Consider the following 17,490-nt stretch of genomic DNA (forward strand, 5'->3'; position numbering starts at 1 on the left):
TGTGGGTGGAAACGTCTTGTTGATCAGAAAGGTCAGAGGAAAATGGCCAGATTGGTTCGAGCTGCCAGGAAGAATGTCGGAGCTCACAGGAACTCTTTACAACCGTGGTGAGCAGAAAAGCATCTCAGCATGCAACAGCAGAAGACCACATTTGGGTTCCGCTCCTGCAGCCAAGAACCAGAATCTTAGAATCAAGAACAAGTTCTTATTAAAGTAGCCAGTGTGCGTACATTTGTAAACATAAAGCTCCGTAACGGCCACAAACAAGTTAGTTTTTGTCATAAATTGTAAATATTTTATATGTAAATACTTGCAGGATCAGGATTGCAGGAATAGACCCTTCTGTGTGACAGTATACGGAACTAAAATTATTTATACGTTTGTAGTTGACCTGTGTTTTATAGTTAATGTAACAATTCTGGCAGTTTAATATGATAAAACGGTCCCCTAAAACCAGCTGAATCTGCTGATCGGACCTGTCTGGGTTTTGCCTGGGTGTGGCCTAATATTCTAATGAGTTTGACTGACATTCGTCCATCTCCCAGCCTGTTAAGGCCAATTTATGCTGACAACGCAGTCCTCGCAGATGGCGTCACAGATGGCGTCTGCGTAGCCCCCCCCCCCCCCCCCCCCCCTTCGCAGACGCTCTGCGTGCACCTCCCAAAAATTGTGACCACCGCAGAAGCCTCGCAGACAGCGTCGCAGACAAGAGGGCTCTGATTGGTCCACTCTACATCCGCTGTACACGCACTTCCGCTTCCCTACTTTCCCGGTTTGGTTTGTTTTCACGACCGCCATTTTTAAAACACGAGTGAAGATGGAGCAGCACGAAGAGCGGTTGATCGAGGAAGTGAGGAAGTACGTACGTCTATACAACTCCAGTTCTAGTCATTATAAGTAACCGGAGGATAAACACTCCACTAACCACACCCACCAACTACTCCTAGCGATTTCGCGACTTCGCGCCCCCTTGCGTTGTGGCGGTGAATAACATCGCGCACGCCTATTACTCCCCGCTCAACGATAAATTACAACTGTCTGCGAAAAGCTATCTGCGAAACCCTTGTCGCAAGAGCATGCAGAGGCCCTTACACCACTCGAACAGAAACGATACCCAGTGGGACAGGAAGCCGGAAGAACTTTGCAGTGTTCAACCCTACAAGTACAAATCTACCAAATTACAGACTGATAATTCTTTGATATACAGTGCTGTGCAAAAGTCTTGGACACATGCAAAGAAATGCTGTAGACCAAAAATGGCTTAAAAATGCTGAAATTAAATGTTTCAATATTAAAAAAAATACTATAAACAGCAGTAAGCCATAATAAATGAAACAAAGTCAATACTTGGTGTGAGACGACACTTGGCTCTAAAATAAATAAAATAAAAATGGTAGTTTCAGTTCCAGTGAGTGCAGTTTATAAGGAAATGAGCTGTAGGTTTTACTGAGCATCTTACAGAAGCAGCCACAGTTCTTCTGGACACTTTGACTCTCACACTCACTTCATTTTGCACCAAAACCCAGCAGCCTTCATTATGTTTTCTTTTTTAATCTGAAAAGTCGTGTCTTATGCTGCTCAGATGCAAGCATTTTTCTGTAACATTTAATTTTGTGTTGGAAAACGAACGTTTGGACTCTCAAATGTTTTTGTACTGACTCAATAATGTAGAAGTCATAAAATAGAAATCGATAAAGTTTGTATGGGAAAAAAAAAAATAGACGGTGCCTAAGACTTTTGCACAGTACTCAGTGTTCGAAATACCCGTCTGCAGTCTGCAGAATGATTTTCAAGATTGCAGAAGTAAAATTAAACAACCTGCAATTTTGCAGAATGAAAAAATCAGGCTCGGGATTCAATGGTTCTCAATTTAGCAAACTAGCGGCGCTGTAAATAAACTGAAACCTGCGCCGCGCAAACCTGACGGCGTTTTCCAGGTCAAAGTTGAGCAATATTTACGTAATACCGACGAAAGGCGACGGCAACCAAATTAGGGCAGTTGCCATTTTCCGATGTAAGATTTCGTCACTTTTAATACCCGCCGGGAGGACCTGACAACTACCTCGGCAGTGTTCGGCAGTTTCCGCCATGCATCTCCCAGAATTCAGTGCAGCACAACAAACATGGCTCCCAAGAAGAGGATTGTTTCTTCGGGGAAAGAGTCCGACAAAAACGCCAAGAAAACAAGGACGATTTTGTCGTATCTCGGCAAAACCGGCAGCCAGCGTGACTCCAACAACAGCGACAGATCGCGCATCCGTGAGGGTGACAGAAATGAAGACGGTCGCTGTTATAGTTGCATACATATATATTGGTAAATTGTATAGGTTTGTATATATTGTATTGTTGAAGCATGCAAAATTATACTGATATTACACACTACCGTTCAGAAGTTTGGGGTCACTTTGAAATTTCCTTATTTTTGAAAGAAAAGCACTGTTCTTTTCAATGAAGATCACTTTAAACTAATCAGAAATCCACTCTATACATTGCTAATGTGGTAAATGACTATTCTAGCTGCAAATGTCTGGTTTTTGGTGCAATATCTCCATAGGTGTATAGACCCCTTTCACTGACGTCACCCGAAACCGGAAGTAAACAGACCCTGCGCCATTTTGGAAGACCAACAAACTCGTGATTAGGGGGAAATAACGGCAGCGGTATGTGAACCCACGAGAATAAAGTGGAGTGGCAAACGACTTAAACAAACAAATCTGAGCTGTTTTATTTATGATTTATTGGCCCAACAGTAGACTTGAAAGAAACCTGTGTGAGACTTGGCAAAAAACTGTGGATATAATGGATAAGTCTGTGCGTGATCTGCGGACACTTTGAGGTAAGCAAACGCAAGAAATTCAGATTTAAAACATGCTAAAGTGGCCCCAAGTTGATAACTGTATGAGGAGCAAGCCTCCCAGACTTCTACAATTTAATAATAATAATAATAATAATTTAGGATGGTTTGGGGCTTGCTCGCTGCTGCCAGGTTGGTTGTTGAGTAGCCTGACTTTTTTTTTTTTTTTCCTTGCGTGTGGTATTGTTGACGCGAGGTTGTTTTTTGAACATGCCAATGTGGGCATGATTTCCCCTGATGAGTTATGACTTCAGACGCGATGCGTGTGTGGAGTCCGCGTGATTTGTGCGTAAGATAGGCTTCTCATGTGTTTGGAGATCTGCGCTCCGAGACAAGCGCAAGGCTTCTCATGTCTTTGGAGATCCGCGCTCCGAGACAAGCGCGAGGCTTCTCATGTGTTTGGAGATCCGCGCTCCGAGACAAGCGCGAGGCTTCTCATGTGTTTGGAGATCCGCGCTCCGAGACAAGTGCAAGCGCCCCCCCAAGGGAAAAAAAGGGACCCCCCCGAAAATATCAGCATAGTTCGAACACTGAGTGTAGGCACTGGGTGTAAACAACAAATAGTTTACAATGTCTGGGTAGCAAACAGATGGCAGAATTGGTGTCCGGTCCTCCTTATGTTTCCATTCTCCCTTGCCCCGAGTCTTATCATATGGGTCAAACCCATCAATCACAGCGAGTTTCTCCACATACCGTGCCCTTTCTGCAGCTGGTAATGTACTCACATAACCAGAATTATCATCCATTGTGTCACTTTACTCTCACTCGTACTTTGTTTTATATTGTGAGTGCATGTACTTGGTCTTCCACTATGGCGCCTAACAAAATCTCGCGGCGCGGTGACGTCATGTGAAAGGGGTCTATAGAGGCCCATTTCCAGCAACTCTCACTCCAGTGTTCTAATGGTACAATGTGTTTGCTCATTGCCTCAGAAGGCTAATGGATGATTAGAAAACCCTTGTACAATCATGTTAGCACAGCTGAAAACAGTTGAGCTCTTTAGAGAAGCTATAAAACTGACCTTCCTTTGAGCAGATTGAGTTTCTGGAGCATCACATTTGTGGGGTCGATTAAATGCTCAAAATGGCCAGAAAAATGTCTCGACTATATTTTCTATTCATTTTACAACTTATGGTGGTAAATAAAAGTGTGACTTTTCATGGAAAACACAAAATTGGCTGGGTGACCCCAAACTTTTGAACGGTAGTGTATCCCTTTTGAAGACAGCAACAGTATTTTACCTTTATTCATAGATACTTTTGAATATTTTGTTTTCTCATACCAAGCTACACTAATACATGTTTTGTGTACATGTTCGTTTTTTTTTTTACTAGTGCCGTCTTGCCTGTGGTGCAGACTAGCACAAAGTAAAACACTTGCCCTGTAAGACAAAGCTCATAGGTTCAGTTCTGTAGCTCTCAGTTCTGCCGTGATTAGTTTGTACCCAGTTCTCTGTTAGTTTAGAGCAGTGAAGCCCCTGCAGTAGTTCTCAGTTCAGTTCATGACCTTGCACTTTAGAAGCCAGGCAAACACAATGAACCCAAATGTCTTTCCATTTGCCAGTTGGGTTTTATTCCTTAATGGCGTCAATTCTTTGCATCATCATAAGATGTAACAGAGTGTAGAATTGAAACCTTGCTTTCAATTTAAAACTACAGGTTGCAGATGCAAACACTGAATGAAGTACGTTTTGGGTAACAATCTATTGTTCAAGCTAGAAACTTAATCTTGACAAAACGTAACATGACGTGTAACATGAAAATGAATGTTTTGTTTCTTGAAGAACAGTTGTGTTCTATTTTTTATTGTGGTGATACCTTTATTAGTATGTTGTGTGGAAGGATAATGTGTGGGTTTGGTAACTAGTACATTTATGAATTGGTTGGTATGGAGCACTTGCATGTGACGTCACAGCCGATCCAGATTGTGACAGACGCCATTTTGTCGGTCAAACGCCATATCCGCCTTCTACTTCTAGTTCTACTTCTGCTTCTACTTCTACCTTTTTCTTCTGGAAAACCCTACTATATACAATTCTACTACAATGGCTGCGGCTACAAGCTCTCCCTACCTGTGCACGTTTTTTGTTTTTTGTGTGTATTTTTGCGTGTTGTTCGTCTGTATCGGACTTCAATATCCACTACAACCGTACAGACTTACTGGACATTGGTTTCCAGCAGAAAATTACAGTTTGTAGCGATTTCCATCGCATGCACAACATTCCGGACGAGATAGCGAGACCAGCGGGGTCTCCGTGGATTGTTATCGGAAGCAAATCGAAGGAGGCGGCGTCGGGAGCGGAAGCAAAAGCGAGGCTGCAGGCAGAGCCGGCCTGTTGACTAAGCTCAGAAAACAGCCACTCAAATCTCCACTGCTAAGCCTCTATCTCTCCAACACCAGATCCATGGTAAACAAGACGGACGATTTGGAATTACAGCTGGAATTACCTTATTCTATTCTATTCTATAATCGGCTGGTCAGTGCTATACTCAATACTTAAGTGACTTACCCGTCCAATGAGGATTGTTATTTTCTTGTTTACAAGATGCCACATCTGAGTCGCTGACAAATCCTGAATTTCTGTAAAGATAACTGTCCAGAGATTTATAAGCACGCAGTGCTTCACCACTGAACAGCGAGGGAAAGTTGATGAGGTAATTATACACGTCTGGGTATTCCACCTCTGGCAGTTCAAAATCCACTGACACGGTCGTGAAAACTCCGTCCGGAAAGCCATAAGGGTCACTAATCTGTAGATCGTTTATTTTAGACATATATCTAGTTATCTGTTCATTAGAAAAATGAGCCGTGTAGTCCGTCGGTTGAAATTGATCCATTCTGTACACAAGTGCAGCAGTATTCAGCGGTGTTTTTTACCGACAAGATGGCGGCTGTGTACTTTCCGGTCACGTGACTGCAAGATCTCTATACTTCAAGTTGTAGTAGCCCGTAGTGTCAGGGCGAGGGGGATGAAAGACCTGTGGAGGTATCATGGAATGATAACTTTGCTGCAGAGAAGGATCTGTGAAGACTGAAATTAAAAATAGTGAGAGAATAAAGAATTACAGTAATGCTATGAGTTGTAAAGCTAGATATGATGTAAATATAGGCATTATTAGGTTGAGAAGGGTGTAGAATGGAGGCTTGTGTGTTTGCAGAAAATATTTCCAAATTGCAGAACAAAATTTTGACATTCTGCAATATTGCAGAACACTGGAAAAAAGTATTTCGACCACTGGTACTGTATCTGAATAACAGAATTATAAAAGAAGGCTATATGTTACCAGCAGGGCTTTGAACCGGAATTTTTTTCCTGTTGGTTCGTTCCGAACAGAAACGGAATTTTAACGTTTCCGGTTTTGGGTTCCACCATTAAATAGACGTTCCTGAACCGGTTAGAACAAACAAATTTCGTTTCCGGAACGGTTAATTACGTTCCCTGTCAGCTGTTTAACAAATGGCTATAAAATTATGTCTCTGTCTCATCCAGCTTAAGCCAAATGTAGGCTAATTCTATTACAACCTTCATTAAATCTCATCTCATCTCATTATCTCTAGCCGCTTTATCCTTCTACAGGGTTGCAGGCAAGCTGGAGCCTATCCCAGCTGACTACGGGCGAAAGGCGGGGTACACCCTGGACAAGTCGCCAGGTCATCACAGGGCTGACACATAGACACAGACAACCATTCACACTCACATTCACACCTACGGTCAATTTAGAGTCACCAGTTAACCTAACCTGCATGTCTTTGGACTGTGGGGGAAACCGGAGCACCCGGAGGAAACCCACGTGGACACGGGGAGAACATGCAAACCACACAGAAAGGCCCTTGCCGGCCCCGGGGCTCGAACCCAGGACCTTCTTGCTGTGAGGTGACAGCGCTAACCACTACACCACCGTGCCGCCCCCTTCATTAAATAAGACAAGAAATAATTCAAAACAATTATTATTTCAAATGTTGGCGATTTGGATTCTCAGTATGTCTTCCCATCTACACAAACAGAAAAAGTGCCAAAAATGAAAGATAATTCGTTTAGTGTGTTACCAAAGGCTAGTCAGGCCCTATAGAGGGCTACCGCATGACGTCACCGCGCCGCGAGATTTTGTTAGGCGCCATATTGGAAGTACACATCTATGCAAGTACATACATTCATAACAAACTACAGCTGAAATGTAGCCAGGGCCGGTTCTGCCCTAATCTGGACCCGGGTGCAACATCGCGCAACCCCCCCCCCCCAAAAAAAACAGTCTAAATCAGGACAACCATCACATAACTATAAACATTTTATATCAACTATTTTAACTAAATGGGCTATAATAAATAAGCCTGCAGGCAGCCATGGCGGGCTGCCTCAGAAAAGTAACCATTTGTCCTACCTTAAAACTCGTTTTGCATTTTCTGCCTCCTTTTTTGTATTTTCGACCCTCCGTTTATTTTCTTTCCTTTTCTAAAAACCCGTATTTGTGTCCAGGCATTTTGTTCTGCTACCAACGAACTAACTTGTCAGGTCTCGTCTCTCGAGCCCGCGATGATTCCCGTGGGAAGGGCAACAATTGATACATTTTTACAAACAACCAATAAACAGCCAATAGGGAGGTTGCATCGTTCAGGCTCTTCTTTGCTCAGACACTCAGTAATGCACTTACTCACTAGTAGTCCACCTTCCCGCTCTCTCCATTCAATCAGCGAACGTCACACAGGAAGTGAACCCCAGCGGGTCATAGAAACTTGCGCAGGAGAAGAATGACTATTTGTAGGCTACAGAAACTTTGAGGAACGAAATAAAAAACGGTATTAACCGGTTACCATTATTTTTAATAAGCGTTTCTGTTCCGGAACATAAAAAATAATAAAGTTTCTGGTTTCATTTCTGTTCCATGTAAAATAGAAAAAGTTCCCGGTTTTCGTTTTCGTTCCTTGAACCGGTTCAAAGCCCTGGTTACCAGTTTAGCTTTTAAGACATGAAGAAAATGGCCACAGTTTTAAGAAAGCTTATTTGGGTGGCACAAAACGCCAGTCTTGTGACCGTGATTACATCCGTGTTGTCTGCGATTAACCCCGCCCACTTTATTTCATAAAAGTGGAAAATTCTGGCAAAGAATATTAGATATGGGATGGTATCCTCATGTATTATTAATACTTTATACATACATATTAAACTAATTAGAGAGTAGTTTTTAAATTGACAATTTTTTTCACATATGCAGCATTTAGTCCATTTGGACCAAGCCTTGGTGTGCTCACTTGAGCAGGTGAGAACACAGCAATCGTACTCAGGTTCAGACCAAACCCCTTGTGTCTGTGGGTTGCGGCTAGCATCGTTTTATTTATTTTGTAGGCTTAAACTGAGCCGCAAATGCAAACTAAACCAAAGGACAGAGCTGTCGCGGTGCAGAAATGTGATGCCTTCTGAGTATTTAGACTGACAAAGCAAAAGAGAAAATAAAAGCTGGATATAGTGCACATAATGTTTTAAATTGGTTCCTGACATAATTATCTAGTAATTTGTTTAGTATCAGCTCAGTGCTTCCCACGCTCAGATCATTTCCGTGATTTTTCTTTCCACACTTGGTTTGTTTTGTCCAGCACTATGTTTCTAACCAATGACTGAAAGAGTTTTACGCAAACATTTTCAGCCCTACATGCCCCTCAGCCAAAATTTTTGGTATTACTTTTTTGGGGTTATGTAGTGTGTGAAAGAAAAAGCCAACCAAATGTTTCAATTTTGCTCTGATTAAGACTCTCCAAATGGACTAATAGGTGTGAAAGCACCCTAAAGGAAATGCCTTTTTACAGGGTAATAAATGACCCCATGAAAAATCGAACTCATTTGTGTCAGTTCTCTGTGCCACCTCTCCTGACATCCGAAGGCCATCGCATGCCTGTTCCATTGTGTACAAAGACTTCTTTAACACTACGTTCACACTGCAGGCTGAAGTGACTCAAATCCGATCTTTTCGCCCATATGTGACCTGTATCCGATCTTTTATTGACAATATGAACGACACAGATCCGATTTTTTCAAATCCGACCCAGGCCGTTTGGATATGTGGTCCTAATTCCGATTCCTATCCGATCTTTTCATATGCGACTTCAGTCTGAACCGCCAGGCCGCATTCATCCGACTTGCACGTCATCAACAAGCCACAAACGTCACTATTCTGCGCTGAAGTAGGCGGCGGGTCTCTCAAAAAAAAGTTACAACAACATGGCGCATGACATCAATGCGACTCCGCACCCACACGTTCCTTTGAACGGAGGTTGCAGTCACTACCCTGCAGAACGCCTGAGCCAAAACCCTTGCCCTCTTCCTTCTCAACCTCCTCCTTAACATCAGGCTATTGTGCATGTTCTGGCTCCGTCGCAACAACTGCATCATCGCCAGGTACTCCATGCTGGCTACTGTCGTACCCAGGAAACTTTAGGTTACTTCCGTAAACACTGGCCATGCTCACTGCGTGTGATGTCGTCGTATCCTGCAATGCGCATGCGGAACACTTTTAGGTCGCTTTTCGTTCATACTGAGGATCACATACAAGTCGCATATATTTGTTAATGTGAACGACCTCACAAAAAAATCGGATTTCACAAAAAAATCGGAATTGAGCATTAAGCCTTGCAGTGTGAACGTAGTGCATGCTGCATGGATGCAAACGGCGCGCCTTTTGGTGGATGCCGCCTTTTTCACGGCTGTCTGTGGGACTTGTGTGAATCGTGCAGATCCGATGAGTTGTTTTTTTTTTTGGGGGGGGGGGCATTGGAGTGTCTGATTATAATTTCATCAAAGTAAATTCTGTATTAAAATTACTAAATAAGCAAATGCCGTTACAGTCCATGAAACATAGGAAGTATGAGAAGAAAACAGTAAATCAGAAAGCTGCGCACGTAAAGCCAGTTGGCCGTGCACCATTATCTGCTGCTGGCTGCACTTCACTGCACGCGCAAGGATTTCCATCAGTCCAACATAAGTTACGTAATTGGCTTTACGTGCGCAGCTTTCTGATTTACTGTTTTCTTCTCATACTTATACTTCCTATGTTTCATGGACTGTAACGGCATTTGCTTATTTAGTAATTTTAATACAGAATTTACTCTGATGAAATTATAATCAGACACTCAACGCCCGCCCGCCCCCCCCCCCCCCCCCAAAAAAAAACTCATCGGATCTGCACGATTCACACAAGTCCCACAGACAGCCGTGAAAAAGGCGGCATCCGCCAAAAGGCGCGCCGTTTGCATCCATGAAGCTGACAGCATTGCCGAGTGACTCAGAACCACTTTCTTGTGTTGCATGTCCATGCAAATACAGACTTGCAAAGGCTTGCATAGACTGGAACCTCAGCCTTAATCTCAGCTGGAGCCACGAGGTTCTAATTATAAGCTGTACTACTTCAGTTTTGGTATGATTTCAGTGACCTTTTCCATGTGCTGTCCTCTTAGGAACAGCTTTAAAACAGGCGTGTGAATACACAACAACAGTTGAGCTAATGTAGGTCTAATGGGCGTGTAGCGTGAAGTGCTTTGTTTATTTGCAACAGTGGCTTCTGGGACTTGACCTCTGCCCTGAGGCTAATGACACGCGACAGGATCGATCAGAGCCATCATGGCCACCGCTAACAAGATGAGTACGGTGGTGTAGCTTAGCTCAAGAGGTGTGGCTTAGCTTCTGTCTGACCCCTGCCTGCCCTGCTCTCTCTCTCTCTCACTCACACACACAAGCGCCACATCTGGGGTTTCATCCCCTCCTGCCGTAAATTTCTCGTCTAGTCCAGAGCTCCCTGCTGGACATAAAAATCGAGGTATTGTCATGGGACAAAAGTGGCGCTTTCTTTGTATTGCTTCTTCCTGTTCTTTTATTCCTCGTTGAAAGTCACAGTAAGCTGTAAAATAAAACAGTTGGAGAATGGCACCTAATTTTTTTTTTCTTCATTTGACTATTAGCTGTTGATAGATATTTAATTAACAATGCATACCATTATAATAGTGAAATAACAAATTTGCAAAGCATAAGATTAAAAACACATTTTTACATTACTACTCATTCCACCCATTCTCATACCAGCACAAACAGCCTCCGTTATTACTCAAAATGTTCCTAACTAGCCACAATATATCTCGACCTAGACATATATGGTGATATAAGTAGGTTTTAAAAGCCATTCATCAGCATTCTTTTGTGCTGCATTGACACAAATCTATGGATCAATATGTGAGCTTTAGGGTTCGTTTCTAAATAGATAAACTCCTCAATCTGCTGCATCCTGTCTGGTGATGTCGTTAAGACTAAAAAAAAAAAAAAACATGAGGGCCAGAAGACATTGAAGCACATAAAGAGAGCTAAATAAGTGGTTTAAATGAAATTATGTTGGATGGTAGACTGATGGTAGTTATAATGTATAAGTGGATAAGCAGGGAAAATATGGGGCAAAACACTTTTGGGTATATTGTGCACATTTCCACTCTATCACTCAAAGCCAAACAAAAACCCAAAATAAATGCCATTTACTGATCATGGCAAGTGCCCTGATGTGCCCTCCATGCTTTAGGTTAAAAATAAAATTTTCGAGCAACAATTTATCCGTTTTAAGTTTAAAATATTATTAAAAATGGGCTTATCTGGATGCAGACATTTGCGCTGAATCCGGATATCCACCATATACAGAGCCATCAAAAAAAATCCCTGGACACTACTGTGTTCTCTCTCTGCAACCTCTTTCTGTAATATATGTGTGTCTCTCTCTCTCTGTGTGCGTGCATGCGTTTTGTCACTGCTTCAGATGGGTTGAATACAGAGAGGATTTCATTGTGCTCGGTTTGTGACCTAAGGCTTCTAATTTTAAGAATCTAATCAGAAATTTTCTGCAACCATGTGATATATTTTTTTTTTATCTCATCATCTCTAGCCACTTTATCCTGTTCTACAGGGTCGCAGGCAAGCTGGAGCCTATCCCACCTGACTACGGGTGAAAGGCGGGGTACACCCTGGACAAGTCGCCAGGTCATCACAGGGCTGACACATAGACACAGACAACCATTCACACTCACATTCACACCTACGGTCAATTTAGAGTCACCAGTTAACCTAACCTGCATGTCTTTGGACTGTGGGGGAAACCGGAGCACCCGGAGGAAACCCACATGGACACGGGGAGAACATGCAAACTCCGCACAGAAAGGCCCTCGCCAGCCACGGGGCTCGAACCCGGACCTTCTTGCTGTGAGGCGACAGCGCTAACCACTACACCACCCTGCTGCCCAGACTTTTTTATGAAATGTAAATTTTCCTCGGCTTGATTGTGCAGTACTGACAGATACCAGTAAACAATGGTCATTGTCATAGCAGCGTGATTCTTGGTGTCTATAAAGATCGCTTTTCTCAGGGAATAAAATCAACAAAAGCATGTCACCTAAAAATGCAAGGACATTTTTTTTGGGGGGGGGAACCCACCAGGTAGCCCGTAATTGAGTTTATAGGCAGCAAATTATCCCAAAGAGTGCGTGTGTGTGTTTTCACTGCTTCAATAATCATGCTTATTTTTACAGCCAAACACTTGACACTCGGGCATCTTCACGGTTGTTTACAATATTTTGGAAGCGACGTATCCACTCAGCCTCGGCAAGTCATGTAGTGTGTAAGTGACCTCACGATCTCGGATTCTCTCAAGTAATTTGTACTCCGAGCTCAACATTTGAACCTCAGAGAGAGTAAGATGGGAGTGCCCAGGAACATTTGCTTTTTTTCTTTTAAAATAAAATCTGTATACAGGTACAAATATGAACAAGTGAACACTCGAACATGTCTTGTATAGATATTATCTGTTAGTATAAAGGGTTTATTTTGGGGGGTTTTCTTAATCTTTAAATGACACCATTCCTGGGTTGTTGTTTTTTTGTTTTTGTTTGTTTGTTTGTTTTTGGATGATCGTCCATCAAAAATGCTCTGTCAGTGTTTTTCTGTTAAATTCTTGCTTAATATATATTTTTTCATAATTGAAATACAACAAAATACACAACCTTTAAAAACCTTCTGTCTCTTACCAATTCTGATCATTTTAAAAGATTTTTCTATTTTTGGGAAATTTCAGTGTAAAATTTTGCATCCTGTGGGCTCAGGAGGATGGCACAAGATAAAAGAATTTGCTCTGTTGTCTGAACGATGCTCCAGCCATCCATGGCCAGGAACGAAGACAGCAAAATTAGTTGTTTCTGGGTGAGAGGAGCATTCTCTCTCTCTCTCTCTCTCTCTCTGCTGTTAATCAGAGTGATGCTAGCCAATCGCATGCGTTTGTGAGCTCTTGTACAACCCCTGGCAAAAAGTATGGAATCGCCAGTCTTGGATGAGCACTCATTCAGACGTTTTATTCTGTAGAACAAACTGAGATCACAAACATGATGCAATAATAGTCATTCCAAAGTGCAACTTCTTGGCCTTCAGAAACACTAAAATAAACGAAGAAAAGACATTGTGATAGTCAGCAAATGTTACTTTTATAGACCAAGCACAGGGAAAAAATATGGAATCACTCAATTCTGAGGAAAAAAATATGGAATCACTCAATTTTCAGGTAGAAAATAAGGACTCACCCAGTCAATTTCCTTTCCCTAAATTGACACCTGCCTCAGATTAGATCTGCTCGTTAGTCTGCAGTTAGAAACAGCGCAGTTATCACACCTTGGAGGGCTGCTGGACCAAGTGGATTGGCAAGAATCATGGCTCCAACAAGAGAGATGTCTCTTGAAACAAAAGAGAGGATTGTCAAACTTCTTAAAGAAGGTAACTCTTCACGCATGGTTGCCAAAGATGTGGGCTGTTCACAGTCAGCTGTATCTAAGATATGGACCAAGTACAAACAGCATGGGAAGGTTTTTAAAGCCAAGCGTACTGGTAGACCAAGGAAGACATCAAAGCGTCAAGACAAAAAACTTAAGGCCATATGTCTTGAAAACCGAAAAAGTACAACAAAACAAATGAAGCATAAATGGGAGGAAGCTGGAGTCAATGTACAAGTATGTGACCGAACCGTGAGAAATCGCCTAAAGGAAATGGGATTTTCATATAGGAAAGCTAAAAGAAAACCATCATTGACACCTAAACAGAAAAGAACAAGACTACAATGGGCTAAGGAGAAGCAGTCATGGACTGTGGATGACTGGATGAAAGTTATCTTCAGTGATGAATCACGAATCTGCATTGGACAAGGTGATGATGCTGGAACTTTTGTTTGGTGCCGTTCCAGTGAGATTTATGAAAAGGACTGCCTGAAGAAAACTTCCAAATTTCCACAATCCTTGATGATATGGGGCTGCATGTCAGGCAAAGGCACTGGGGAGATGGCTGTGGTTACTTCTTCAATAAATGCACAGGTTTACATTGACATTTTGGACAGTTTTCTTATCCCTTCAATTGAAAAGATGTTTGGGGATGATGAAATAATTTTCCAAGATGACAATGCATCGTGCCATAGAGCAAAAACTGTGAAAGCATTCCTTGGTGAAAGACACATCCAGTCAATGTCATGGCCTGCAAATAGTCCAGATCTCAACCCAATAGAAAACTTGTGGTGGAAATAGAAAAAAAATGGTCCACGACAAGGCTCCGGCCTGCAAAGCTGATCTGGCAACTGCAAACAAAGAGAGTTGGCACCAGATTGATGAAGATTACTGTTTGTCACTCATCAAGTCCATGCCTAAGAGACTGCAAGCCGTTATAAAAGCCAGAGGTGGTGCAACTAAGTACTAGTGATGTGTTTTGAATGTTCTTTTGTTTGTCTGTTTTTCATGATTCCATATTTTTTTCCTCAGAATTGAGTGATTCCATTTTTTTTTTTTTTCCGTGCTTGGCCTATAAAAGTAACATTTACTGACTTCCACAATGCTTTTTCTTCATTTCTTTTAGTGTTTCTGAAGGCCAAGAAGGTGCACTTTGGAATGACTTTATTATTGTATCATGTTTGTGATCTGAGTTTGTTCTACAGAATAAAACGTGTGAATGGGTGCTCATTCAAGACTGGCGATTCCATACTTTTTGCCAGGGGTTGTATGTGGAAGAGGGTAGACGGCACTTTTTCCTCTGAGTGTGTCAGGTTGGAGGGAAATTACACAAAAAAAGGAACACTGTGTACTAATACCATTAAAATAAAATACAGTCGATAGGATAATTTGTAAGATAATGTCTGTATGATGTGTTCATGTTGCATGTTGTATTTTGTTTTAAACCCTTCCAAGGCAGAGAACTAACTTTTTCCACCCATTACTTGGTTACATGTTTAGCTTGTTAATGTTAAGAAAAAAAAAAAACTTTGTCTTGCCAACAAATGAGTCACTGAGTCACAATTCACATCAACTCTGAAGTGCAGGGATTACAGTGCCTGGTTAAAAGATGTGTGTGGGGGGTTCTTTTTTTTTCTTCTTCTTTTCTTCTCAGTACAGCATGATATGGTAAGAATTCTTGGAACATTTTATTAGTTTTTAACAGAACACATTTGCCAGGTTGACACTATGATTTTGATCTGATTTTTCTGCCATAGACTTTGTAAAAGAATTCCTTGGTCATCATTTGAGATCTGTGATCTTAGAAAGCCCACATGACACAGAGTGACACTGTGACAAACAGCCTACAACAAATTTTCACACAGTCATAACAACCCGCGTGAAGAGTGGGGGTTTTTTTTGTTTGTTTGTTTTGGGCTGCTTCCTATTAGGATAATTAACTTCTTGCATGAAATCGAGTCGTACATGAGCTGATAGCCGACGAGGTGCGTAGCACTAAGTCGGCTATAAGAGATGTACAAAGAGATTGTTTTATTATATCCATATTCACTGGATTTTGAGAAACATTTTTTTTTTGCAAATTCGATAAATAAAACTTTATACAAAATGGCTGACAAAATAATTTCCGATTAGAATGTAAACAAACCGGCGAAAAGAGAGCAATTTGTGAAAAATGCTATAATAATAATTCTCGAGAAATCAAAAAGATATGCTCTTACCATCAAATACTTTTTATTCCATATTTTGTGCTTTTTTTAGGGGGGGTGTCGTCTTCTTTAGGGTTGGGGGGGGGAGACAAACAAAACTATATTCTTTTAGCTATTTCTGTTTCTTTTAAATACTTGATTTTTAGGGTTTTGTTTTCGAATAGTTTTTATTGTGCTCTCGGTTGGTTCAGCAACACGCTCTGCCATTTTGTTTTTCTCTACCCACAGTACATCGGCTGATATCCTAGTAGTAGTAGAGTAGCCAATCAGAGTGCACAATTGCTTGTGGATAGAATAATATTGAATTTACCATGTAGGACGTATATGCTCATTCATGTACTCTGTCTGGAACGGTGTGATATTTTTAAAGTATGATATAAAATTCCAGTGTTCATTCTTTATGACCAAACTGTTGGTGCTCATGGTTAGTGGTGATCTAGGAAGGAAAGGAGAAAAAAAACGCACACAAAAAAGGGGAAAACGCAATATATGAGCGTATTTAATATCCGTGCAAGATATTAGTCATGGTATTGAGCATAGAAATAAGATTAATTACATTTACCCCTGTCCTTCCATTAATTAATGTCAATTGATTACATTTACAATGTCCTTGCATTTAATTATAGAATTGAAATGAAGAATAGTGCTTTAGTAAAAAGGACTGCTCTAATATGATCTCTTATTCCCACAGACTGAAAGCCGGGCACCAAAGAGGAAGATGCCGGACTGGGCAAAAGTAAAGACAGACAGTGTTAATGCTGCTCCTGCGTCAAACAAAAACAAAAAAAAGAAAGGACTCTTTATGTGACTTTCAGTAAAATACTACAAGTGTATATAATTTATCTTAATTTGTTGATGTTTTTTTTTTTTGCACAAAAAGAATACACTATAAAAAATATTTTGATATGTTTCTAAATAAACTGATTTTTATTTATGCTTATTTTTTTTATTATAGGAGTGCAAATCTGCCTCTCAGAAAATAAGATGCTTCTTGATGCATATTTTACAATACGATGCATTTAAACAAGTAATGATTCTATATACTTCAATTCTCTACTGATCCAATATGATTCAGTTCAGCACCGATATGACTGGGTTCAAGCCCGATTCATTTCAGTTAAAATTAGGTTTTCCACCATTGGAAAGTCTTCAGGACAGGAGTTTGCGCTTTCCGTTTTTTCTGTAACATGAGCTACGATTTTCAAAAATCAGGTTTTAACTATTTTTCTGTTCAATCCAAAATTGGCTTGCAAATCAATGCTGCGGTTGTAGATTTTAAAGAAAAAAAATCTCTAGATTTTCCTGTTTGAGTCTGATTTTCTTTACATTCCTATTTTGTTGGTATTAAAGTGCCATTCCACCATTGGATGTATTCTTTGGCATAAAATACAATATATTTTGACAACATATATAAATGGTATCACTAGATAGAGAAATCTTTTAGCTTCAAAATGATACATCAAACATTAATTTTTTGACAACGACAAGTATATTAATTTTGCGACCAAAGTCACCTACCCTTTTAATTTCCGCGCGTGATGTCATCGGCAGGTTCCCCTTCTTGTGTACCACGTAATGTGGCACATATTATCAGCAATGGCGGATAGAACGCGATAAAAATAATACCAATAAATCTAGCTAATACCAATAAATCTA

At 41.0% G+C, this 17,490-nt stretch overlaps 1 protein-coding gene across 4 annotated transcripts in view; it reads left to right on the plus strand.

The window, feature by feature from the left end:
• The window catches only part of wrn (WRN RecQ like helicase), a 138,438-nt gene extending 121,250 nt beyond the window's left edge, over nt 1-17,188 (plus strand). For 3 of the 4 annotated variants that reach the window (XM_060908210.1, XM_060908211.1, XM_060908212.1), the window contains one exon: nt 16,526-17,188. In XM_060908210.1, the coding sequence (XP_060764193.1) occupies nt 16,526-16,642 (117 nt within the window). In that variant the 3' untranslated portion in view covers nt 16,643-17,188. The remainder of the gene's footprint in view (nt 1-16,525) is intronic. The other variant, XM_060908213.1, reaches the window with a different exon arrangement.
• Nucleotides 17,189-17,490: the final 302 nt, after the last annotated feature.

This window comes from Neoarius graeffei, chromosome 25, assembly GCF_027579695.1.
Source record: "Neoarius graeffei isolate fNeoGra1 chromosome 25, fNeoGra1.pri, whole genome shotgun sequence".
Taxonomy (NCBI): domain Eukaryota; kingdom Metazoa; phylum Chordata; class Actinopteri; order Siluriformes; family Ariidae; genus Neoarius; species Neoarius graeffei.